The following is a 26,668-nucleotide window of genomic DNA, read 5'->3' on the forward strand; positions in this document are numbered from 1 at the left end:
GCAACGGTTGTTAGCTTAGGTGTCAATCTTTAAAAAAAAAAAAAGTACTTCTATTTTCATTGCATAGCTTGGGCCTAAGGAGCTCATCTATTTTCATAACTTTGTTAGGCATTTATAACTCATAATTTTGTAAGGTTTGTGCATGGCCTTTGAATATCTTTACTGGAACATTCATATTTTGGTTTTGATTATTAAGACCTATTTAAACTGTTAATGATAGTATACATTTCTCTATATTATTATTCAAAATGTTTTCCCAGATAGTGTTTCTATATCTTTTATTGTTATCAATGATATATTTACATGTTTTAGTTTACCAAATCTAACTTTTATTTACATTTTTCTTGTGATGTCATGACTTCTACTGCCTAGGTATACAGAAATACTTTCTGACATTTACTTTTGTATTTTCATATTATTTTTTTAAAGCTAGTTAAGTCAAGCACATGTAATCTTTTTATTTATTTATTTATTTTTTTAAAGATTTTATTTTTTTCCTTTTTCTCTTCAAAGCCCCCCGGTACATAGTTGTATATTCTTCATTGTGGTCCTTCTAGTTGTGGCATGTGGGACGCTGCCTCAGCGTGGCTTGATGAGCAGTGCCATGTCCGCGCCCAGGATTCAAACCAACAAAACACTGGGCCGCCTGTAGTGGAGAGCATGAACTTAACCACTCGGCCATGGGGCCAGCCCCGCACATGTAATCTTTTTAAATGTTTGAGTTTTTACTCCTTACAGAATTTATATGGATGGAGTAGACAGTAAAATGACAGATTGCCATAATTCATCATCTATTTTGTTCCATCCTTGTGTCTGTTTATAGACCATCAAGGGTTCATCTGACTAGTCTAGTTTCTCAACATTGACACTACTGACATGTATGACAAGATAATACTCTTAGTCAAGGGGACTATTTTGTGTATCACAGGATCCCCAGATGTCTGTAGCAGAGTTCCCCACTTCCCACAGATGCAACACAAATTTTCCTGAGATATCAACAAATATTCCCTGAGGGGCAAAATCACTCCCATGACGAACAACTGGCCAGTTCTTATGGTGGCAACAAACCACTAAAATTATCATTCCTCGTTAATTTTTGACATTGGTGAATCTGGTGAAAATTGCTCTTCTTTGTTCTTTACTTACAATAAATTCTTGAATACACTTTGAACTTATTTTCAGAAATATGCTTTAGAATTACTGTATTAGGAGGCAGAAATGAAGATCCTGATGCAAATTTGATTGGAAATGTCTTTAAAAGTCTGGCTGTGTGTAGAGAGCCACATCATTGACTTCAGGAGTCTGCCATGCACCAACATTGATTATGTTTCCATGAGGCGATTGTACAGAGTTCATTGACCTCCCCGCCTTCCAAGTACACTGGGCCTGGGCCCTACGCGAAGGAATGTGTCTGGGCTCGGGGCCAAAGGTGGCCACTTTGGCCCTGACTCTAAGGCACAAGTTACAAAGAATATGTCCTGCGTCATGTTCCTTGTCTGGGCTGGCCACCCCGACGGGCACCTGACTGGACTTTAGAAACATCCCATCCGTGGGAACAAAAAAGATAGAAGCACCCCATCCGTGGGAACAAGAAGAAATAACTCAAAGTATCCAAATGGCTGAAACCCGAGTCGGAACCCAGAGAAAGCCTAGGATAAAGGGAGTCCCAGGCACAGAACGATTGGGAGTGTCACTGAGGAAAGGACGCTTTGCCTCAGACCCGGACAATGGGCATCCTGCCCGCTGTACAAACTATCGGGACTTCCTGGCTGATTGTTATGTGCATGTTGTGAGTACTGATTTGTTGTTCCCCTTTCTCCCCGCTCCTCGTCCTGTTTCCCTTTATCAATAAACTCTGATTGCTTAAACAACCAAGTAGCCTAGGCGGTACCTGTCATTCCTTGCCCTTTGCGGCTGCGGACAACAGCCATGTTTCTGTCATCTCATTGGGAAACACTCAGACTTGTCTGCACATAGATCTCACACATGGTATTAGCCCCAAACCTCCGAATTTCATCTATATTTTGCAACACAATTGATTTTAATTCAATAATATGTGCTGTGATGTATAATGTGTGTATTTACACAATGTTCAGAAAATTGACTCCATCAGTTGTAGCAATTTTCCAGTTATTTTATCTTTAGCGTGTCAAATAAACAATGCTCTCATCTCCAATAACAGTATCTACTTCTTCCATCTTATTCACCAGATGGATCATTGTGTTGTCTGTCTTGACGTTAGAGATTAAAGCAGTGGTAAACACTTGGAGTGAAAAGAAACATCTTTGGTTATTTTTGGATTACTTCCTCCTTTCAGTGGGATGCCTTTCACACACCAAGTTTCTCTTCATGCTCTGCTCCTAAACATCTTCTGTGAGTACCAAGCTGGCCTGCCAGTCATTGTGCCTAGAAGAGACCACAAGATTTTAACACCTAAAAGTGACTAAAAATACTGTGGCACCCTCTTCAGATTTCAACCAAGGGCAAGGGCAATCTATTCCATAGTGGGGATTTTAATAAGGCTGGTGGGGAAGAATAAAGTTGTTTCTGATTCACACAGAAACATCTTGTCAGTCCTAGTTAATGAATCATTTTCCTAATTTCATAATAAGAGATGAAGTGTGCTCAGTGGCAAAGCTTGGTCTGAGTCGGGCAGCCTGGTAATGAATCTGAGCACCCTCCTGACTGCCTGTGTAAAGTCACACAAGTCACTCAGCTCCCCTAAGTCTCAGTTTCCTCTCTTATCAAATAAGATCATGCTGGTGCTTCCCTGTTAGAAGTCGGTGCAGATGAAAAGCAATGAGCCAGTCCCCCTGTGGTGCTGAGTACCGTGCCTCACACTCAGTAAGCCTTCCTACAGTGCCTTATTATTAGTGTCAGTGTTCCTGTTACTATTCTCACTGTCATTCTCATCATCATTTTCATAACGACTTAGAAAGCAGAATTCTCTCAGTGAATCTACATTTTACACTGCAGGTGATGCCATGCTTCCTTGACACGTAAGGTTGCAACTGGCTTGTAAGACTACTGAGAACTAATGCTTTAAAAAAGTTCTGTGATGACTATTTTGATTTCTTCTATGGGTGCTTACTTTCCCATACTTTGAAAACTTCACTAAATAAATGCTCTGATAATTAGTTTTTGGCGATTCATGCCTTCTGCACTAGACAGAACAATTTGGTTGATCGTTCCTCCAATTGCTACTTCAAACACCATGTTATAGTTCATAGTTTTAAAAGTGCAAAGACATAGCCTGATGTTGTGCCATTTAGAGGTACTTCATTCTTTCCAGCACAAGGAGGATCAATTACTCTCTTATTTTCATTCAGAGCTAAGAGCATGTTCGTTCACAACCTCGAGAGTTTGGGTGACATCTGAAACTGGCTCCTGTACATGGAGGGCAAGGAGAGACTGAAGAAAGAAGCAGATGACTCCAGATTGGGAAGTGGCAATTTTAACAAGCAATGGAACTAATATATGGGGTTGTCTTAGGTGGTGCAAGATGAGTAGATCTCCGAACCCATCCATTAGAATCTTAAAAGATTATATAGATGCTTTAATGTAGTTCAGTAATGAATACAGTCTAGAGGGTCTCAACAACAAATTATTCTCTCCAGGCTGCATCCTTGAAATGGCTCTTAGTTTGGGAACAGCGGGAGGAATGTATATTCCAAGGACAGGGGAGTGAGCAAGGAGGCTCCAATTGCCTGGGTCCAACTGGAGGGTCAGCCAGTGGTCACATCCTCTCAGCGACCTCCTCTGACAGAGCATCTTCTTGACTCTTGGATAACTCATTCCATTAGGGCCATTATTCAAAGTCATAGAGAAAATCTCTCTCTCCATACCTACAAATAACTCCCTTTGCCTCTTAAAGGGGGCTCTTTATTTGGCTTAGAAAAGTACCTTATAGGACGTTCTTGAGTTCTCATGGCCTTCATTCAGCACAAGTGGATACAAGAACACTCTGCCTATATTTTGTCCCTCAAGTGTGCCATGACGGGAATAAACAGGAACCACATGCTCTTACCAAAGACAACCTTAAGAAATCATGTGTATTGCGCCAATCACAATGATTACAGGCCCTTTGTGAGGACCATGATGTGACCTCAAGACAGAACCAGACTGTCCCTAATGTTACCTGTGAGAAGCAGAACAATTTATCAATTCATCAGTGCAGATAGCACATCCCCGCTTTCTGCCCAGATAGGGCCACTACTGGAACTATACAATTCCCACAGTGCAATGAAAGTAGGGTGGGGGAGGGCAGTGATGAAATGTAGTTTCCTCAGCACCATGTTGCTGACAGTGTGTGAGAGCAGAGCCGGACTCATGCATCTTCCCAGGTGAGTGCACATTCTTAGGGTGGTGTGTCCTTTGTTGGAGGTGGAGATGAGGAGCTGGGAGTTAAAAGAAAAAAACAGAGGCATTCCTGACTTAGGAAATCAGAGTGATTTCCTGGAAACTTGCTTCCCGACCATTATTTTCCAGATAGTTCTTAAAGGGAAGATGAAAAACAGATAACGAAGTGGAGATATCTTCTATCTATATCTCTTAATGCTTGATGCTGAATACCCACAGAACTTTTCTTCCTACTTTGGGTGGGTGACTGACGGATGATGCTACTGCCCAGCAGTGTTGTCCCTTGTATGATGAGCACTAGTTGCAAACTGGGCCTTCCTTTTCTGTTTTCATTGAGATCACTTATGGTTCTTTGGCTCTGCCCCTCAGTGTCCATCTGTCACATGACCTGCAGGGATCCTTCTGTCCCTGAGCATGGTGGAATTATTGTTGAAGTTCAGCTGGACTTGGGTGGTGCTGTTTGAGTCAGATGATATCAAAGGTGAGCATTTCCCCAGGGAGTTGGGAGAGGAAATGGTCAGAAATGGTATCCGTTCATACTACATGGAGAGGATGCCTGTCATGGAGTGATTCCAACAACTGTCAGGATGAACATTACTCCCTAGTATCATAGCCTCACTAATTAGTGAGATGCTTATTTAGATGAAACCAGTTTTCTGATAAGTCTCATTATAGATGGATTAAATAAGATAACCACCAGTAAGAGGTTGATCATGACCACGGAGAGTGATTTAACCACTGGTGAGAAAGAGGCTCTGCTGCATTTTCCACGGGATACAAATATTTTCATGTCAGAAAAGTTAAAGTTAACCATTCTGAATAAAAAGAAGTGACTTTTCTTCTGAAATGGTGGCTTGTTTTTTCTCACAATGCTCTTATTCTGAATCTGACTGAAGTGTTGTAAGGATGCCCACCTAATGCATCCCTGATATTGTAACTGAACTCAATGTGTTCACCTCTCTGTTTTTTTTTTCTTTTTTTGAGGATGATTAGCCTTCAGCTAACATCCGCCACCAATCCTCCTCTTTTTGCTGAGGAAGATTGGCCCTGACCTAACATCTGTGCCCATCTTCCTCTATTTTATATGTGGGATGCCTGCCACCATATGGGTTGATAAGTGGTGCGAGGGTCCATGCCTGGGATCAGAACCCATGAACCTGGGACTGCTGAAGCAGAGAGCATGAACTTAACCACTGCGCCACCAGGCCAGCCCCCTGGGTTCACCTCTTGATGAGCACAGAGCTGAAAAGCACAAACAAGGCAGGAGTAGGTGAAGAAAGTTTTATTACTTGCACAAGCAGTGGAGAACACTGGGAATCTCTCCCAAAGCAGTGTCTCCTCAAACAAGCATGGGGCGGGGCGGGGGGGGGGGAGGTCCTCTTATTGTTAGATCAGAGTACAGTTCATTAATATTCAGTTAAGGAAAAGGCAGAAGATCAGTGTTTACTGTCTAACAGTCATGTTCTTTCAAGGCTCATGGGTAGATGTACACATCCTACTATATACATGGCCTGATCCAGAAATGGCTGCTTTGTCCCTCCCAGAGGAGGAGGATTTAAATGTTAATGGGATTATAATGGGGACAGTTCACTTCAGTTCACTGAAGAGCAGTTTGAGGGGGCTAGAACTGGCTTCGGCCAGCTTGCTTGTGGGAATCTTCTGTGGTTAGGCTCTTCCTGTAACTTTCCATCTGCAAACAGTCAACAGATAATGTTAAGTTTTTTTTTTTTTTTTTTTTGAGGAAGATTAGCCCTGAGCTAACTACTGCCAATCCTCCTCTTTTCGCTGAGGCAGGTGGGTGGGGCGAAGCTACCCAAACCCCGGAAGTTGCTGCTGCTCCAGCCGCGCTGGGGACCGCGTCTCCCCGCGGTTAGAGGCTCCACGTGGCTCTGCTGCCTGTTCTGTCGAGTTGTGACCTGTAGCGACCTCGGGAGTCCTAGGAAGGACACCGGGGGACCCAGGAAACCTAGAAAGGTGAGATTTGGGGCCTAGAGTCAGGATTTAGGGGAGGAGTGTCTGGCCCAAGGTTGTCTTGTCTTCTCGCTCCTGTTGGGCTCGGGATCACTTGTCACCTGCCGTTAAGGTTCCCTGGTGGCTCTGCCGCAGCCTCAGTCACCCTGTGACCTGCACTAGCCGTGGGGGTCGTAGGAAGGACTCGGGGGACCCGGGAGCCCTAGAAATGGTGAGTGTGCGGCCCGGGGGTGAGGACACGGGAGGAGGGGCTGGTGGGAAGCGGCGGGGCGGGCCCGGCCTCCCGCGGTCCCCTCCGGGCTCTGCGGCCCCGAGTCTGCGGTGGCGCCGCTCGGCCCTCAGGCCCCTCCGGCCGCAGCGTGGAGGCGGGGCCGGCAGCCGGGCCCCGGGCGTCCTGTGGTCCCTGCGCGCGGCGACTTGGGCCGGAGCGTCTCTGGGCCGCTGTGCGCCCGCAGCCCCGCGTGTCCCAGACCGTGCGGGGCCCGCGGGAGGGCCCGCAGGACAGTCCGGCGTCGGTCTCCGGGGTCCTTGCGTGGGAGTGATGCGGCTTGGGCAGCCAGGAGTTGAAAGAAAGATTTCTTGGACTCTCAAGGTCTGGCAGTAGTGCTCTTTTATTCAGAGAATAGCGTGGAGTAGCATGGGGACAGGACCCATGGACAGTGAAGAGCTGCAATGTGTTGAGGATTAGGGCTAAATAATAAGGCATCGGTACGTGACTTATTTTTACTAGACAAAGAAAAGATGATGTAAAAAGTCATGAAATGGTATCAGTGCAGTTGGGGTCTGGTTATTGTGTGGTCGTATAACTTTAGATATGAATTGGGTCATATAGATCAGCAGGTAGGCCAGGACACCTTGTGCTTCGTCTCCCTGCCGCAGCGTTGATCTGCATCAGGAGGAGTTGTAGTCCATGGGGTCCCCAGTCTTTTCTTTCTCCCTGGAGGGCACCTCTTTTCAGGAGCAGGGTCTCAAATCCATGACCCTTTTCCCCAAGTCTAGATCTTCCGAGGGCTGGCAGCAGATGCCTAAATTCCCAATCTCACCCCACATCCCCAGATGTCTCTAATTCACAGCGTTATTATCCACTGTTTGTTCTCCTGGTGGATTTGAAATGGATATAATATTTTAATTGTTTATCATTTTATCACAGTTAATGGACGGCTGTTTTCAAAGGTTTGTTTTGTTTCTGTGGATATTTTCCATGAGAGAAAAGCAGCCTATAACCACCTGGAACTACGTTGTATGAAATCCTCGTGCGTCTCCCCCAGGAGCTTTCTGGGCACAGACATCCTGTGGGAAATCCTCTGCATGCAGGTTCCTCTTCAGAAACTTTCCTGGGAGATCTGTCCTGTCAGCACTGTCCCCACCTGAACTAGTCACCTTTAAAAGATTTATTCACTTCATCTTAGTCTCAGTTTTTCAATAAATAAAAATTTACTTAATCAATATGACTTGAAACACAATATGAAATATTTCGAAAGAGGCAAGAAAGAGGCAAATTTCAGAAAAAATACAGTATTCCAGTTTTACATTGCATGTGCTATATTCTACCCTTTTTCCCCTCCCATCATGGGTAGTAACATTCTGAGGTCTGTTCTTTTATTTTGGGTGAGTTCAAATGGATTTTCACACCTTCGACTTGCAGACCTGAAGTGTTCAAGTATGATTAATAGTTTATAAAAAAATTTCTTGTCATGGACATAATGCTATATTAACTCCTTTTTTTCAGAATGCAATACATGCCTGTGGGGTTTCTTGTTGAGTCAGCAAAGTGGCGTACAGTTTTCTTCCCTCATTTCCACATAAAGACTGGTTTGAATCCTTTAGCTGGATTGTTCAAAGACCAGGTTTGTGTCATTTAAAATATCAATGGTGGTCCAAAAAACCTCCAGTGGGGGCGGAGGCCTGAAGGCAGTGAATTTAAGCTAAGGCCCCCTTGAGCCTGCAAAGGGAAGGCCTTGCAGGCCCAGTTGTCCTTCCTGGGGAGCCTCCCCCTGCAGCTGTCCTACTGCTCACACCCCCATGGAAGGAGCCTTTGTCCTGAGAGGAGCTGCAGAGCCCTGGAAAGCTGGGGGCGCACGTGCTCATGGGGTGGGGAGTGATGCCCTTTCTGAGGTTGTAGCTCTGGTTCCCTTGGGCGTGTTTCTAGACATAACTGGAGTTTTGCATCCACAGTGTAGGTGTACTCAGAGTGTAATTTGTTTACACCGAGAAAGTCTGTGAGAGTCAGGAGCTCTGTGTCCTGGATTAGGGCCCATTAATCTGGGGGTCCATTTGGGTCAGAACCTTAAGCTGGATCCAGCTGAGTTTCCTCACGGTGAGAATGGAGCCTGAGAGAGGGAGCATGTGCACTGTTCCCTGGGGAGAGGAGGGTGTGTGGGGCTCCCAGAGCTCATTTCTGTGGCTGCTCAGGTGCCCTCCCCTCCTTCTCCAGGGACTGACCCCCTCTGGGGTTCTGTCTCCACCAGAAGAGTCAGGAACACGGGACCTTCTGAGTGTGGCTTTCCTTCTGTCCTGTGGGAAGCAGGCTGCTCATCTGAGCTGATTCCAGTATTTGTGTTTGTTTCCTTTGGATTCCTTTATTGATGAACTAAGGCAGCCCTGTGGCTCTAGTTTCCCTTAGCACTCGGGCCCTGAAACTGTGAGTTGATTGAGAGATACGATGTGAGGGAAGGACGAAAAGTTTTTCATTTTTAGACCAGTTTTTCTATGTGCGTGTCTCTAGATAATATAGAAATTTAAAAGGCTAAAACAATTGAAATTCTGTTTATAATTGACCCGAGTAAAACTTCAGAAAGCTTATGTAAATCTTTTAAAATCCATTGCATTTAAGGGTTTAAACTCTTATAATGCTACCTACTCCTGAAAGTGCCCCCAGTGTGAGCTATAGGGGAAGGACAAACTAGGATGCTGCAGATTGTTTTACTTAGAAAGAGATTTGAAAATTTTATTTTGTATAATTTACTCTTTTGTAACTGTTAGCGTTTAAAGGAATTAAATCTTAGAATGATTGCCTATGTAGAAGAGTTACAATTAGAAGATATAAATTTCTCTATATATTTGAAATATATCTGTTAAATAGCAAAGTCTAACTTAAGAAGATTCACTGCCAACATATCCTTGCCCCCTGCAGCACTGTTACTTGAGTTACCCCAAATACACAGTTTTGATCATTTTTGAGTCTCCTATTAGTGTTTCTTTATATAAATCAATCAATGGAGAATGCATATTTTTCTGACACATTTTGTCCTTGTAATGAGCAGTCAGACTCCACATTTTTGGGTGACTGCTCACACCTTAGGCCTCATCCCACCGTCCTCCCCTTGTGCCCCAACCTGGACAAGCTGAGGAGGAAGCCTGGGTGCTGTCTCCTCTAGAGCAGGCAGGAGATTCCCACCACCCCAGCCCCTGCCTGTGTGCAGAGCTCTTGCCCCGGCCCCACCCCCAGGCCCAGGGAAGCCCCAGGCCAGGCTGCATTCCTTGCTTTCTGAGACCTGTGAGAGCTGCTTGAGAGGCCGGCTCTGCCCTCCCTTTAGACCTTATTATGTGAGTCCTAAGCCTTTTCCTACCCTGTGTGTATGTGGGTGTGTGTGTGTATGTGTGTGTGCACCACCCTGGCATGAGTGTCAACAAAGGAACCACCCCTCTGCGGGTGACCATAACAGTTGGCGCCCTGAGCAGCACGTCCAGACATGACCCCACCCGTGGGTCTGTCTTCTCTTGCTCTGACTTGCTCCCCTGCTCTGCTGCCTGGTGACAGCATGCACTGTGGGCTGCTGCTCCCTGGGGAGCTCGTGCTGTGAGCTGTGCTGCCCTGTGTTGCATTGTTGACCCACCAACCTCAGTTCGAGGTTCAGCTGAGCACAGATGGCAGTTTGAAGAATTTATATGCATTTGGGAGCAGGACACTTAGGTTGGGGCCTCCTCAAGTGAGTCCTGGGTCACTGTCTTTGTTGGGATTTATCTGTATGTTAGAGAGAAGCTGTATCAGAAGCTGTGTTAGCCTGACATACCTCAGGGATGGTGGTGCTGCAGGAGGGACTATGCCCTTTGCAAGAGGTGGGTCCATCAGATGGTCACTCCTGAAAGAACAGTCAATTTAAAAAAAAAAAAAGGAGAGGTGGAAAGGCAGACAGTAGGTGGCAGGCTGAGTCCACACTCCTAATACCCGAGGGCTTGCCATGACCCTTCAGTACCTCTGCTGCTGCCCCTGCCTCTACTGCCACAAGGATCCTGACTTTTGGGGTTATAAGGGACAACACCTATGGCACACAGTCCTGTGGGATAAAGGATTAGTTCAAACTGACTTAAGCCCAGGGTTTAAAAGCTGTAAAGCAACCAGTTGTCATGGGGGAGGCTCCTAACCCTGATGGCACTGTGTTAGGCTCTTGGGTGAAAAAAAATTATAAATACCAGGATACAGAGGCACTACCTCCCCTGAAATATATCCCATGATGAAGAAAATAAAACAGGAAAGATCAGGAGGAAGAAAACAGTAGATAAAATACTGAAACAAAGGTCCACAATTTGACCCAATTGGAAATCCAAAATATACTAAAAGAGTTAACATAACATAACAAAACAGATAAAGGTACACTGCTTGGCTTTTGGGCCTCTACAACATAGGTTCTGAATTAATTTTGCTCTCTGATGTAATGCGCTAATTCAGAACCATCAAGCAATTAATCAACACTAGGTGTCAGTTTACACTTATACCTGGGATCCCACGAAATTTAAGGAAGCTGCCCCTGATGATCTTAGGGGTGTTCATGAATATAATATAGAGGACAAATAGGACAAATGTTTCATCTTTAGCCACCAGAACTATGGTCTTGCCTAAATTCTCCGTGGTCGTAACACACTTTGTCCTAAAATATCCCATAGTGAGCTGGGAAGCTCTGAACCAATGATTGAGAACTAAAAGTAAGTGAAGCCTTTCCCACCTACAAAATGGCTTGACGAATTGGGACCCCAGGGACCTAACCCCACAAATAAAGTAGTTAGTATGGCCCAATGTAAATTATCCAGGGCCTTGAAGCATTGAAAACTATACAGAAAACCTAGTAGTGAAGGGGTGATTATAATCAGTGCTTCTTTTAACATCCGAGTTTGTCCTGTTATTAAACCTGGAAAGAACGTCTGACACCTCAGAGTGGTTCACCTCAACTCGAGGCTGTGGCTGCACCACACAGACCTCTGTCCCCAGTCCCCACAGTCTGGAAATTACTGACCACAGCCAATCAGCAATTGATAAATATCCTGCTCTCACAGGTTTGGCTAAGTCTGTTCTGTCCAGTCCTGTGTCCACAGCCTCTCAGCTGCACTTGGCCTTCCCCTCTGAAGGGACATGATGCCCCTTTACTGGGTTATCCTCATGGATCTTCCCCAGCTGTGCCCTCCCACAGTCACGGCAGGCGGGGTCTGAACTGCGCCCTGGTGTCTCCAAGAACACAGGTACAATGTTACATTAATGACATCTCCTCTGAGGACATTTAGGACATACAAATATTTTAAAAAGGAGCTCACAAAAAGTGGATGGGATATTGCCACTCATATGAGGTGACACCCTGACAGCTTTGTTAAATTTCTGGAAATTATTTAATAATCTGAATTCTGATCCTTCTCTGATGCCTTGAAGAAAATGCTATTTTTTCTCTCAGCACCACAACATCTACTAGGTTCTCTTGATGTTTGGAAAGCAATATGTTTTTTGTTTATAAGTTTTACTTGACCCCATTTGTGGTGTTACTTGGATATTTGCCTCCCCCTCTAAATGGGCACCCCTACCACAAAAGTCTGGAGAATCTCTTCAGATTGTCATACAACCAAAATCCCTGTTAGTGCTCTCAGAGGCTCCTTCACTACAGAGGCCTCAGTGACCTTCTGTCATCCTCCTGGGGTACCCATGATGGCCTTTAGTTGTCCATAGGCTTCTGATGCAAGAACCTGCCCTAGGCCCCACACTATATGCCGTTAGAGCTGCAATGACCTCTACTTACAAGGCTTTCCTGACAGTAGATGGCCCTGCACATGGGACCATCTATCCAGCAGTCCATTTTGACTTGGGACCTGGAAACAGCACTCTAAGAGCTCGGCACGGTTACTGAGACCCCCTGGAGACATGATGGAGCCCAACCTGGGCCCTCTGGGATATCCTACTTGCAGGAGGGGCTGGTCTTCCCTGTCCTCAGTCTCCTGCCAGGTGCCATGTGTTGAAACAGGTCACCCCTTTCCTAGACCCACAGGTTCCATGTGAAACTCCTTTGGACTCCCTGAGTGAAAAGCAATGGGAGTCCATAGATTTTAGGGACAACATCACCTCATTTGTACATGATGGAGCTCAGGCAGAGTTGTTGTTTTTCATGTCTTAGTTGTGACATCTCTCATAAAAGGCCCAGACCCAAGGGTCATCACACTGACTGTACATCAAACAGTCATCTTAGCACTGACCAACAATTGGCTCCAGCTACAGACATTACAGACTATGGGCGATTCCCTGAGAGTTGCCCCTTTGTGGTAAAAGGACTCTGGGAATCTCTTGCTTCACAATTACCTTCAATACAAATCAAAATAAAACTTGTCTCTACACATATAAAGGTCACACACAAAGCCTCACCGGGACACTCTTTATCCACGTGGGAGTTCCAGACACTACTGATGATAACAAAGGCATTCATTTCACTTCTCAGAATATACGGTGCTGGGCTTTAAGAGCGTTCAATGGAAGTTTCTCCTCTCTTCCAAGTCTCAGGGTGCAGGCCTCATAGAGCACCATTATGGCTTATTGAAATAAGGTCAAGTTAGTTGAATGGCAGATGGTCTGTTTCTGTCATCAGCCAGTCATCGGGGGTGAATATTAATGTGTCTGTCCATCTTTTTGTTCCTAGTAGACTTCATTTTTCTTAAGAGTAGTTTTAAGTTTATAGAAAACTTGATTGGAAAGTACAGATTTCCCACATAACCCCTCTGCCTCCACACAGTTTGCCCTATATTTTATATCCTGTGTTACTGGGTTCATTTGTTACATTTGATGAGCCAATTTGATATATGAAAGTTCATAGTTTACATTAGTGTTGACTATGTTATGCAATCTCTGGGCTTTGGCCAAGGTGAAATGACATGTCTCCATCATTTCTGTATCATATGGAACACTTTCACTGTCCTAAAAATCTCCTGTGCTCCATCTATTCATTCTTCCCTCTCTCCCACCCCCAGGTCCCTGGTAACCAATGATCTTTCAGTGTCTTATACTTCTATCTTTTCCAGAATGTCACTTGCTTGGAATCACACAGTGTACAGCCTTGTCATATTGGCTTATTTTGCTTAGCAATATGATTTTAAAGTTCCTCCATGTGATTTTGGCTTGGTAACTCCATTTCTATTCATCACTGAAGTATGGACATACCATGTTTGTTGATCCCTTTTCCTATTGAAATTATCTTGGTTACATCTAGGTCTTGACATTTATGCATAAAGCTCCTATAAATATTCATGTGCAGATATTTTGTGAACATCTGTTTTCAGCTCATCTGGATAAGTTTGAAGAACATGATTGCTGCATCGTATGGTCAGTGTGGGGTTAGTTTTAAGAAACTACTTTTCTCCCAAAGTAGGCATTCTATTCTCCATTCCCACCAACAATGAATGAGGCTTCCTGTTGTTCTCCATCTTCACTGTTGTTTGGTATCTTCAGTGTTTTGTTTTGTTTTTTGAGGAAGATTAGCTCTGAGCTAATATCTGCCGCCAGTCCTCCTCGTTTTCCTCAGGAAGACTGGCCCTGAGCTAACATCCATGCCCATCTTCCCCTACTTTATATGTGAGACGCCTACCACAGCATAGCTTGATAAGCAGTGCATAGGTCCACACCCAGGATCTGAACTGGCGAACACCGGGCCATCAAAGCAGAGTGGTTAAGTGCGAACTTAACCACTGCACCACCAGGCCGGCCCTGTGTTTTCAGTGTTTTTAATTTCAGCCACTGTAATAAGTATCTGGTGATATGTCATTCTTTTATTTTCATTTTCCTTCTGACACATGATTGTGAGCAAGTTTTCATGTGCTTATTTACCATCTGTATATCATTGTTGAAGTGTGTGTTCAAATCTTTTGCCCACTTTTATTTTGGTTGTTTGTCTTTTTCTTGAGTTTTAAGAGTTCTTTGGATGTTTTGGGTACCAGTCCTTTATCAGATAAGTGATTTTCAAAGATTTTCTGCAAGTTTGTTGTTTCTATCTTTATTCTTTTAACAATGTGTTTCACTAAATGGAAGCTTGTCATTTTAATGAAGTCAAACTTATTTTTTCCTATCTTGGATCTTGCTTTTCATGTTGTATCTAAAAGTTCATCACCAACCCAAGGTCACCTAAATTTTCTGCTGTGTTATCGTTTAGGAGTATTGTAGGTATACATTTTATACTAAGATCTATGATTCGTTTTGAATTAATTTTTGTAAAAAATGTAAAGTCTATGTCTAGATTCTTTTTTTTTGCATGTGGATGGCTAGTTTTTCTGGGAGTATTTGTTGAAAAGACCATGTTTTCCCATTGAATTGCCTTTGGTCCTTTGTGAAAGATGTGTTCACTATATCTGTGTATATCTACAGGAAAACAATTGACTTTTGTATCTTAACATTTTATCTTTCATCCTTCCTCTACACTCTTCTTAGTTCAAGGGATTTTCTTTGCTGTGGAGATGCTTTGAGATTTTCTCCATACAGAATCTTGTGCCATGAGGACAGTTTTATTTCCTGCTTCCCAATCTATGTACGTTTTATATCCTTTTCATGTCTAATTGCATTAACGAAGAATTCTAGTCTTAGTTTGACTAGGAGTGGTGGGAGGAGACATCGTTGCCTTCTTCTTGATGTTGTCAGAAAGCATCTCCTTCTTTTACTGTAGTCCACTAATGTTCAGCAAGAGCATAGTCCATGTAGAGGGAGGTGTGGGCAGAGGGGAAGCATTCATAGTCTGATGTTTTGGTCTCATTCTTTGTTGAGCCTGTGTCCCTGGGCCTGACCTTCTGTGATATAATAAGAGAGATATTTGTTCTTTGTCCTTGGTTCCTGGCAAAAGCCTCTTGAAGCCCTTGGAATTACGTGAGAAATGAGGCAGATAGAGTGTCTTTTGTTTTAATGAGGCAACTCTTGGCTTCAGGATGGGGATTGGGCAACAGAAACACCAAGCCTTGATTATAGACTTCGAACTTACAGCCCCAGCTCCCAGCCTCTGTGGAGAGGAGAAGGACTGGAGACTGAGTTGACAAAGGGCCAATGGCCGGTGAGTTAATAAATTGTGCCCAGGTAAGGAAGCCTCCATCAGAACCCTTAAAGACAGAATTCAGAGAGTTTCTGGGCTGGTGAACACATCCAGGTGCTGGGAGGGTGGAGTGTCCAGAGAGGATGTGGAATCTCTGCAGCCTCCTCCACCTCCACTCCCCTTACCCATACCACTACCTTACATTGTCCTATGCATCTTTACCTTTTGTCTGTTCCTGAGTTATATCCTTTTTATAAACCAGTAATGTTAAGTAAAGCAGTTTGCTGAGTTCTCAGAATTGTTTCAGTAAAATACCAAATGTAACAAGGTGTGGAGGGAATCTGAATCTGTAGGCAGCTGAGTAGAAATGCTGGCAGCCTGGCCACCCCATTTGTGGTTGGCAGCTAAAGAAGGGGCGGTTTGTGGGACTGAGCTCTTAACCTGTGGAGTCTGATGTGAGCTCTGTGTAGTTAATCTTAGAATGTAATTGAACTGTTGGACACCTTTTTGGTGATGCAGAGTTGGAGAAGTTGCACTGGAACAGACATGAAATATTTGGTGTCAGGAATGGAAAGAAAACATACCATCCTCTCAATTGCCCCACCTCTGAGAGCAAAAAAGGCTGGAGTAGTCTCAAGTTGGCTATTTCGGTGCCCCCTGGTCACTTAGGCTTTGGGAAAATCCACGTCAGTTATCCTCTTGTGAAATAGATTGTTTTTAGGACATGCCTTGTTAAGAACAGAATATTTTGGATATGTTTTAAATCGTACATTTTTGTCTCTTTCTGAATTGTGGTTTACCCTGTGACCTCCATTCTCTTATGCAAGACTTGTTGATTTCAATTTTCTTTGCTTTTTTCATTTGAGTACTGGAATCTGGCTTCTGAGCTCCTTGCCTGACAGACCAGAGACCAGAAGTCTCTGACTCCTTTTTTTCTAGGTTTATTGGGAAAAAATTGACATACATGACTGTATAAATGAAAGGTGTACAGCATGGTGGTCTGATTTACTGAAATGGTTACCACGAATTCAGTTAACATTCATCTCATATCGATAAAATAAAAAGAAAAGGAGACCAGCCCAGTGGTGCAGCAGTTAAGTTCTCGCGCTCTGCTTCTGCGGCCCAGGGTTCACCACTTTGGATCCCAGATGCGGACCTACACATCGCTTGTCAAGCTGTACTGTGGCAGGCATCCCACATATAAAGTAGAGGAAGATGGGCATGGATGTTAGCTCAGGGCCAGTCTTCCTCAGCAAAAAAACGAGAAGAGGGTGATTGGCGGCAGATGTTAGCTCAGGGCTAATCTTCCTCAAAATAAAATAAAATTTAAAAAAATAAAAAGAAAAGGAAGAAGAAAAGAATAAAGAAATAATTTTTCTCTATGTAATGACAAATTTTAGGATTTACTCTGTTAAAGCTTCCCATTGTATCATATGTCAGTATTAGCTATAGTTGTCACGTTGTACATTACATTCTAGCACTTAGTTATCTTATAACTGGAAGTTTGTGCCTTTTGACACCACTTCCAGTTGCCCAACCCAGCACCCCCACCCCCGTTTCTGGTAACCACAAGTCTGATCTCTTCTTCTGTGAGTTGTTTTGGTTCCGCATATAAGTGAGAGCATAAAGTATTTGTCTGTCTCTGTCTCCTTTCTCTTAGCATAGTGCCATCAAGTTTTGTTCATGTTTTCACAAATCATAGGATTTCCCTGGTTTTTGTGGCTGAATAATACTCCATTGTTTATATATATATACCACAGCTTCTGTGTCCATTCATCCATTGATGGATGTAAATCTTCTCTATGGCAGGTAGGGGCCTCAGTAAGTGAGGATGTCCTCATTGATTATTGTTTTCCCACCATCTAATACATCTTAAGCGCTGTTAAAGGAACTGCTCAGGTGTAAATGTAAACAGTAGACACCAACACCGCAAGTCCTGCATTCTTTGGATTAATAGCCATGGATCGCCATAAAGATAAAGGCATGGACAGAGTTCATCTTCATTTTAGCCATGCTTAAACATTTTTCTGCATATGCTATTTGGTCATGATCCAGATACATGGGTATCTGAATCTTGAGACTTCATGTCCTTGCTTTAGGCCATGGATATTTGTATTTCTGTTTAACATCAGTTGAAAGGATTTGAAATTGCCCTTTGATTCAGGATATCATTTTCCTGCTATTCAGACTGACACAATTTGTACCCCATGAAACCTTCGAGTTTCTCTCCGTTTGAGGAAGGGTTCTGGTCATCTGCACAGTTGTAGCCCATCATGGGTTTTCCTAGGAGTAGAGTGATACCTGTGCAAGTTCATTGTGATTTCCTGGTTAAAACCTAAAGAGAGTTATGAATCTTTAGAAGGTAATGATCCAAGCAATGACTAAGGTGACCTGTAGACAGACGCAGTATCATTTTGAGTAATATCCTGTGTGGTGTCAAAGGAGGTGAATTTGTCATCCTCAAACTGGGAGATTTTTCTCTGCCTTTTTATAAGAGGAGTGGCTGGGAGGTTATTGTTTCAATGATGGACAAAGCTCCCAAAGCCCATTTTTACTGTTTTCAGGGATCATTTCTGTATGTTTACATTTCTAGGAAATGTTATGGAAGATGTGGGTAAAATGTGACAGGTTTTGCTTCATTAAACATTGCAAATCCAAACTTGTTCCCTTTTATTTCAGTACTAATTTATGTTTTCTTAGCAGTGTAGAAATTAAGTGATTTTATAATTATTATTATCTCATTTGATCCCCTGCCCCGATCCTTACTCCCATGATGCAGATATAGAAAGTTAAGCATGGGGCATAGCCGAATTCACAGAGCTATAACAGGGGAATCTCTTAGGTTTGAAGGCAAAATATGTGCCCCTCTCCTGGGCAATGTCAAAAATTTCAAGCTTACAAGAAGACTGCAAGTTTTGTATAATTAAGCCCTTTTACAAATGTTGCATCAAAGTTTCCAAACGGGACTCAGAGGGCAACGTGGTGTTCCACTTATATGACATTCTGGAAAAGGCAAAGATATAGGAACATAAAATGATCTGTTCTTGAGGATGGGAGGGTTCGGTACAAATGGGCATCATGAGAGTGTTCCTTTGGGGTGATGGAGTGATCTCCATCCTGATGGCGATATGACTGTTCATTTTTGGAAACTCACAACTTCTGATGCCTGAGTCTGATCTTTCATCAGGTGGCCTGTTTGATCTAGGACAGAATGCGGTAACTGCAGCAGACTCCATCATGTGTGGTGGTGGCACACTATCCATAAAGTATATGGACTCCCTGTCATTCATGTGCTCCCAAGTACTCCCCATGTGGCCAATGTGTCTAGAGAGGAGGTGAACTCCTGAACTGACTGCATTCATCAGAGAACAGAAGAACACACTTCATCTTGTAGGTGGGATATGCCAGACTTGCCATTTTTGGGTCTATCCTGTAAATATCAATATCTTTTCAACGAAGAGGCCTCTGCTTAGCAAGCTTGAAGGGTCTTGGAGTCATGGCTTAAGGCAAAATGGAAGCTGGCTGTGGAGGTTCACCAACTCTGAGCCTAGGAAGGTATCTATTTAGAAAACACTCTGTCAGTTGCCAGCTGTGGCTTTTCCATGTACAGAGCTGATGGACAATAGTTTTTTGTACAAGAATTTTCTTGGACAACTTACATCCATCATGCGTGGTTTAGAGATTTCTGCATGGATAAGAGTAGGCTGTAAAGCCTCTCTGGTAACAGGGTGTAGGGAGGGAGACACTAATGGAGTGATGGTTAAGAATTCCAGGGCCAAGAATCTAACTCATTGGCACATTGTTACAGATCCTTTGGCCATTGACAGTGATCTAGAGGTCTCATCCCACCAATAGCAACAACTCCTTATCCACGATGGCCCCATGGCACAAGACTCTGAGAAAGTCTTGCCTCACAATATCCAAGTGAAAATCAAGGTCACTCCTCTAACTCTGAGCCTATTAAACCTCAGTGTGCAGAGGCTCATTTCAATGCTAAGGGTGAGAAATTGACTAGAATTTCTGAGACACATACCACAACCTCTGCCCTGATGGTATTAATTTTGTCCCTTTGGGCCCATGTAATAAACCATTTAGAGGCCTCTAACCTAAAGGTCTAGGCATGATTCAAAGGACTTTCCTCTGCCATGGCTAACAGTGACTGACTAATGCACCTGATGTGACAAAACACATCACTTGTAATTAAATCAATGAATGTACTTTCCAGACCAAGGGAGGGACCATACAGCTGATAGCAAACAGACCTCTGACCCATCAAGTACAAACGCATTGCTTTCCTACCATTTGCACTCATGTGCTCATTGTCATGGGAGTGACTGGTACTGACCTAGGCACACATGATGTCATTCAACAAACACATCACTAATGACAATCAAGAAATGTCCCAAACACTCAAAATACCTATAGCAGACAGCTAGTGTTTGAGATGTTTTCCATGAAGGAAAACCCCCTGGGAGCCATGGTAGCTGCTGACTCCTTGGGTTTGACTATTTATTAACCAGCCAGGGAGAGTTCTGTTCCGTAAAAGGATGCCTGCTGCATGTGGGCAGGCTGCACTGGCAGGGTGCCTCCAAGAGCACAACAAATAAGACAACAAATTAAAATAAATGTTAATAGTACTTAAATATTTGAACAGAGTTCTGGAACCATACTGACACAATTCCCTGGATCTCTCCAACAGTTTTTCATGACTAGATTCAAATGTGTTTTTTTTTTTGAGGCTTGGTCATTTTAATATGATATATTGCTTTTGCTTTTAACATGGCTTTTTAATTAATATCCAAAACAAATTCATTTAAGTGAGATTTCTCATTATTCAGTCAACTAACCTCAGAGATGAACTCTAATAAAGACATTGATCCCACTTATGATATCTGACTCAGTCAGCTTTAGATATCTGCTCACCCTACCTGGCCCACAATGGGTAAAGAAGTTATGTAGGTTGACCCTGCCCCTTTTCTTTTTGTGTCAGTGGATAGGACAGTCAAACCTTTAACATTGCAGCCTCTCTCTCTACACACCTTAAATGGCCAACCCATTGTCCTTTGCACAAGCCACCTGAACCAGCTTTCCCTTGTCCTACTCTCCTTAAAAAGTACCTTTGAGTAAGAGGCATATTTGTATTAACTTGATGCAAATGGCAACATCAGCCTTGATGTCTGCTCCTATTAAGGTAGGGTATTAATATTGCCCTCAAAAGGGCAGTGGTAAGACAGAAGGTATCTGATGGAAAATGTCTTTCACATGATACACAGGATTTCATTGTAAGGAGTATTTAGAAGATGAGGATAAGAAATCCAAATGCAGAGAATCCAGTATGATAATGTTTTTAGATTCATTGATCACAGAAGAAAAACTTTGACTCCACCCTCAAGAGCTCTAGCAGTACAATCAGTAAGTGAAAATGGTGCAGTCTCACAAGGGAAAATGCAGAGCGACAGGAGTGGATGGTTTCTGTTCTAATATGTAAAGAGCTCTGAGTGATGGTTCTCATCTCCAAAAACAAAAAAAGTGAAGAACCTGAAAAGCAGCACCTCTTCTTAGATCCATGAGAGATTTGAGATTCCGTGCAAACCAATGCCCCCAAAATGAAAGACAGCAGAATATGGAGGATTACCACTTACCTGGGGGGAGAAGTGACTGGAGCCAGCTGCCTCTAGGAATACAAACTGTTAGAGATAAATTTGCTAAAGTGTGGACTAGCTTTTCCCCATAAAAGCCCTAAGCCCCTCTCCTGTAATCAGGACACTGTTTGGGTTTGTACCTGAATCTGTGCTCCCTGAATTGCAATTCTTTTATACCAAATAAACACTTGCCTCTTGAACTGTTTTTTGTTTTTGTAGGTTGACAGGATACAGCATGAGGAGTACTAAAAGTGAAGTTTATATCAGTAATCATCTATATTAAGAAAAAAGATATCAAATCAACAACCTAAATTTACACCTCAAGGACCTAGAAAAAGAACAACAAACTAAACCCAGAGTTAGGAAAATTACGAAATGAGAAATATAGAACAGAAATAAATAGAGAATAGAAAATCAGTAGTTTTGGGTTTTGTTTTGGTGTTTCTGTTTTTGCTTTTTTTTTGCTGAGGAAGTTTTACCCTGAGCTAACATCTGTTACCAGTCTTCCCCTATTTTGTATGTGGGTTGCCACCACAGCATGGCCGCCAATGAGTGGTGTAGGCCTGTGCCTGGGAACCAAAACCAGGCCACCGAAGCAGTGTGCACCAAACTTAACCACTAGGCCACGGGGCCAGCTGCTAGTTTTGGGTTTTTGAAAAAATAAAATTGACAAACCCTTAGCTAGACTAACAATGAAAAGAAGAGAGGAGACAGAAGTATGTAAAATCAGAAATGAAAAAGGACATATTACAAAGGATGCCTCAAAAATAAAAAGATTCAAAAGGGAATTTCATGAGCATTTAAAAGCTATTGAGTGGGATAACTTAGAAGAAATAGATGAATTCCTAGAACATGCAACCTACAAAGAAAGAATTAAAAAATAGAAAGCCTGAATGAACCAATAACAAATCACAACAAGTTCAAAGTATTGATACCAATCCTTTTTACACTCTTCCAAAAACCAGAAGTACAAGGAATGCTTCCAAACTCATTTTATGGGGCCAGCATCTCCCTGATACCAAAGCCAGACAATGACACCAGAAGAAAACTACAAGCCGATATGTCTGTGTCAACTTGGCTTGACCATCCTTCCCTATTATTTGGTAAAACATTCTTCTGGATGTTCCTGTTCAGTTTTTCTAATGAGATTAGCATTTCATGCGTGGCGTTTAAGTAAAGGAGATTACTATCCATAATGTGGGTGCGCCTCATCCAATTAGTCGTAATTCTTAATAGAAAAAAGACTGGCCTTCTCTGAATCAGAAGGAATTCTGCCAGTAAACTGGTTTTGTACTTAAACTACAGTTTTTTCCTTGGGTTTCCAGCCTGCCCATCTAGAGTGCAGGTTTTTTACTTAACCAAGCCTTCGTATTCACATGAGCCACTTCCTTAAAACAAAAAAATGAAAAGAAAAAATAATGTATATTTATAAACACACATATGTTTACATACACATATCATATTGGTTCTGTTTCCCTGGGAAACCCTGACTAACAGCATATTTTATTTTTAAGATTTTATAAATTGAATGAGTGATTCTTTTTAAAAGGGAAGCCATTTCTGTTTGTGTAATTCTCTAAACAATAATTTTTTTTTAAAGATTGGCACCTGAGCTAACAACTGTTGCCAATCTTCCTCTTTTTTTTTTCTGCTTTTTCTCCCCAAATCCCCCCAGTACATAGTTGTATATTTTAGTTGTAGCTCCTTCTAGTTGTGGGGTGTGGGATGCTGCCTCAGCGTGGCTCGATGAGTGGTGCCATGTCTGTGCCCAGGATCCAAACCGGCGAAACCCTGGGCCACCGAAGCGGAGCGGGCGAACTTAACCACTCGGCCACGGGGCTGGCCCCACTAAACAATAATTTTTATGAAGTGTTCAATACCTTTTTGCAAACCATAAAACAAATTTTCTTGGTTTTGTTCACATATAAAATGTCAAGTGATATTAGAGCTTCTTCCATCCTGTTTCAAACTGGTGAGTATTTACGGGAATACTGTTACTTACATCCTATTTTAAATTGGTGAATATTACTGGAATGGGCTTCATACTAAATGTATTAGGGTGTCATAACAGTGTGTGGAGCTCTGCTGACCTACTCCTCAATAAAACTGGTGAGAAATGATGCGGGGTCGGTGAGCCGAGGAGTCGAAAGAAAGATTTCTTAGACTCTCAAGATCTGGCAGTAGTGCTCTTTTATTTAGAGAATAGTATAGAATAGCATGGGGACAGGACCCATGGGCAGTCAGAGCTTCTGCTGCCGCTGCTTCTGCTGCCCCCGCTGGCATGGGGACAGGACCCATGGGCAGGCAGAGCTGGTGCGTGGGGACAGGACCCAAGGGCAGTCAGAGCTCATGCTGCTGCCGCTTCTGCTGCCCCCGCTGGCATGGGGACAGGGCCCATGGGCAGGCAGAGCCGCTGCTGCTGCCCCCGCTGGCATGGGGACAGGACCCATGGGCAGGCAGAGCTGGTGCGTGGGGACAAGACCCACGGGCAGTCAGAGCTTCCACTGCTGCCGCTTCTGCTGCCCCTGCTGGCATGGGAACAGGGCCCATGGGCAGGCAGAGCCACTGCTGCTGCCCCCACTGGCATGGGGACAGGACCCATGGGCAGGCAGAGCTGGTGCGTGGGGACAGGACCCACGGGCAGTCAGAGCTCCTGCTGCTGCCCCGAGTTGAGGGTTAGGGCTAAATTTAAGGCATAGGTATATGATTCATCTCTTTACAAGACAAAGGAAAGAACATGAAAAAAAAGTTAAAATGGTATCAGTGCAGGTGGGGTCTGGTCATTGGGTGATCCCATGACTTTTAGACAAGAATCAAATTGGAGTAAGTAAAGGTTAGAAAGGTTAGATGCCACCACCCTAAACCAGTTACATGAGATTGCCAGACAGCAACCAACTTAAGTTCTTGCCTTCCCCATTAAGAGCTTCTAGAGATAAGACCATTCCCCCTTCTTCCTGGCACAGAGAGGGAGGCATCTTCACAGATAGAGGTTTCCCTTAGAAATGTAAATGTTTCCCAACAAAGGGGCAAACAAATTCCACTCCTTGGAGCCTGAATCTCATCTGTAGTTTTAAAACTAACCAGCCTAAAAATCCTCATCATAAGCCATTTTAAAATTAAGCAGCCTAAAAATCCTCATCAAAAATTATTTTAATAGCAAACCTTTGGGTTTTTTTAAAGATTTTATTTTTTGTTTTTCTCCCCACAGTCCCCCGGTACATAGAGTTGTGGGTCCTTCAAGTTGTGGCATGTGGGATGCCGCCTCAGCGTGGCTTGATGAGTGGTGCCATGTCTGCGCCCAGAATCCGAACCGTGGAAACCCTGGGCCACTGAAGCAGAGCACCCGAACTTAACCACTTGGCCATGGGGCCTGCCCCAATAGCAAACCTTTGAAGCCTCTGGAAATTGTCCTAAAGGTAAACAGTAAATGAATAACAACTATTCAAGAAAATCTATGAAGTTTTGTAAGAAACACGAGCCTGTGGTATTTGAGCCAAGAGCACTCCCTCCCTAGCACCTCCCAGCTCACATTGGTGGAGACTCCACTCCAGAGTCCTGATGCGGACTCGGTGAGTCAAGGAGTTGAAAGAAAGATTTCTTGGACTCTCAAGGTCTGGCAGTAGTGCTCTTTTATTTAGAGAATAGTATGGAATAGCATGGGGACAGGACCCATGGGCAGTAAAGAGCTGCAAACATGGGTTGAGGGTAGGGCTAAATTTAAGGCATAAGTATGTGAGTTATCTCTTTACAAGACAAAGGAAAGATTATGTAAAAAAAAGTCGTTAGAATGGTATCAGTGCAGGTGGGGTCTGGTTATTGGGTGGTCCTATAACTTTAGCTAAGAATCAGATTGGATTAAGTAAATGGCTGAAGCTACCACCTTAAATATCATCTTCAGCTAAAGACAAAGGAGTATGTTGGTGGTGGGGGGAGTCAGTTACCTGAGGTTTCCAGACAAGTACCACAAACAAGAGCAAGATTATTATGTTGTCTTATGTCCTTGGCTTCCCCGTTAAGAGTTTCTAGTGATAAGGTCATCCCCCCTTCTTCCTGGTGCAGAGAGGGAGACACCCTCACAGATGGAAATTTCCTTTACAAATGTACATGTCTCTTAACAAAGAGTAAGTAAATTCTACTTTTCAGAGTTTCTTTCCTGTCTGCAGATTTTAAAAGTAACCAGCCCAAAATAATCCTCATCACTCCCACAGTCTGGAACACATGGCATCCTGCCAAGTCAGCTTCCACTAAGAGGGCTTTCTTCCTGGGAAACACAGGACTTTGACATTTGGGACCCTGCCCCCAGCTACCTGTTGCTGGGGGTTAATAAGTGCTGGGGGAGTGTGCTTGAAAGGTGGGGACACCATTGTTTCATTCCCTACACAAGGAACTGAGGTGATGCCTTTGGAGTGGTGAGCTGACAATACGTGGTTGTCAATTGCCCTTGTTCTGGCTCATGAGGTGGTTGTAACATAAACCATTCCTGAGGAGCCAGGAGGCACAATCAAGATCCTCTGGCTGCTGTCTCCCCATGCACTGAGCCCTCAGCTCCTAAAATGGGATTGTCACTCAAAGAGAGGCTTCTTATTGTCCTAAAACAGCTCCAGGGTCATGGCACAGAGATTTTTCCTGAACGTGGGGGTGAAGCAAGCCATAAAACACATAGCTCTTCATACCTTTCCAAAGAATTAAGGTTGCTGGCAAGAGATCATGAGAAGGTCAAGTCAAAGGACACTCTCAAAAAACTGGAGAATGAGGTAAAAGTCAATTAGGAGTAGATTCATATATTTAATGAAAATATAGTCTAGACTGTAGACGGACTAATTTTCTGGAAAGAACCAGGGAATTAGACTGCTGGGAGGAGGCTTCCAAGGGTCAGAACAAGTATCAAACAGTGACTTCAGAAAGTGTTTCACCAGAGGAACCAGAATTGTATCGAATTGATTGGTAGAGCTAGTTGTGCCTCCTGCAGGACATTGGTGAAAACAATAGAGCAATCAACCAGTAATTAATGGAGTTTACCCACTGGGTGTGCTTCATGAAAGAGGAAGAGAACCCCGCCAACACCACTGTCTCAGGACGGTCAGCTCACCCCAAACTGGCCCCCACCTGAGGAGCTGTATCAGAGGTTTCACTCTGTATGGGGGAAATAGTGTTCTTTAACATAGTCCAGCCCACTGCCCACCACTGTTATATGCATCTCATGGGTCTTCCTCCTAATAACATCACCTGTGCTCTGTACCCTGGATGTCAGTATTTCATTTTGGGGCATCCACCTTCAAAACCCCCTCTGGCCCATCTCAACACCAATGTGCTGTTTTCCTATCAGTTGCACTCACATTCTCATTGTGGTGAGTCACATGCACTGACCTGGACATACATGTTGTCATTCAACATACTCATGTTAATGCCAATCAAGAAATGTCCAAAACACTCAAAACCCAT

At 43.5% G+C, this 26,668-nt stretch overlaps 1 protein-coding gene across 1 annotated transcript in view; it reads left to right on the plus strand.

Moving 5' to 3' along the window:
• Positions 1 to 6,527: 6,527 nt before the first annotated feature.
• Positions 6,528 to 26,668, plus strand: part of LOC124252374 (zinc finger protein 709-like) — a 42,953-nt gene continuing 22,812 nt past the window's right edge. The window contains exon 1 of the mRNA XM_046685773.1: positions 6,528 to 6,541. Coding sequence (XP_046541729.1) covers positions 6,539 to 6,541 — 3 coding nt within the window. The 5' untranslated portion in view covers positions 6,528 to 6,538. The remainder of the gene's footprint in view (positions 6,542 to 26,668) is intronic.

This window comes from Equus quagga, chromosome 14 (genome assembly GCF_021613505.1).
Source record: "Equus quagga isolate Etosha38 chromosome 14, UCLA_HA_Equagga_1.0, whole genome shotgun sequence".
NCBI classification, from domain to species: Eukaryota; Metazoa; Chordata; class Mammalia; order Perissodactyla; family Equidae; genus Equus; species Equus quagga.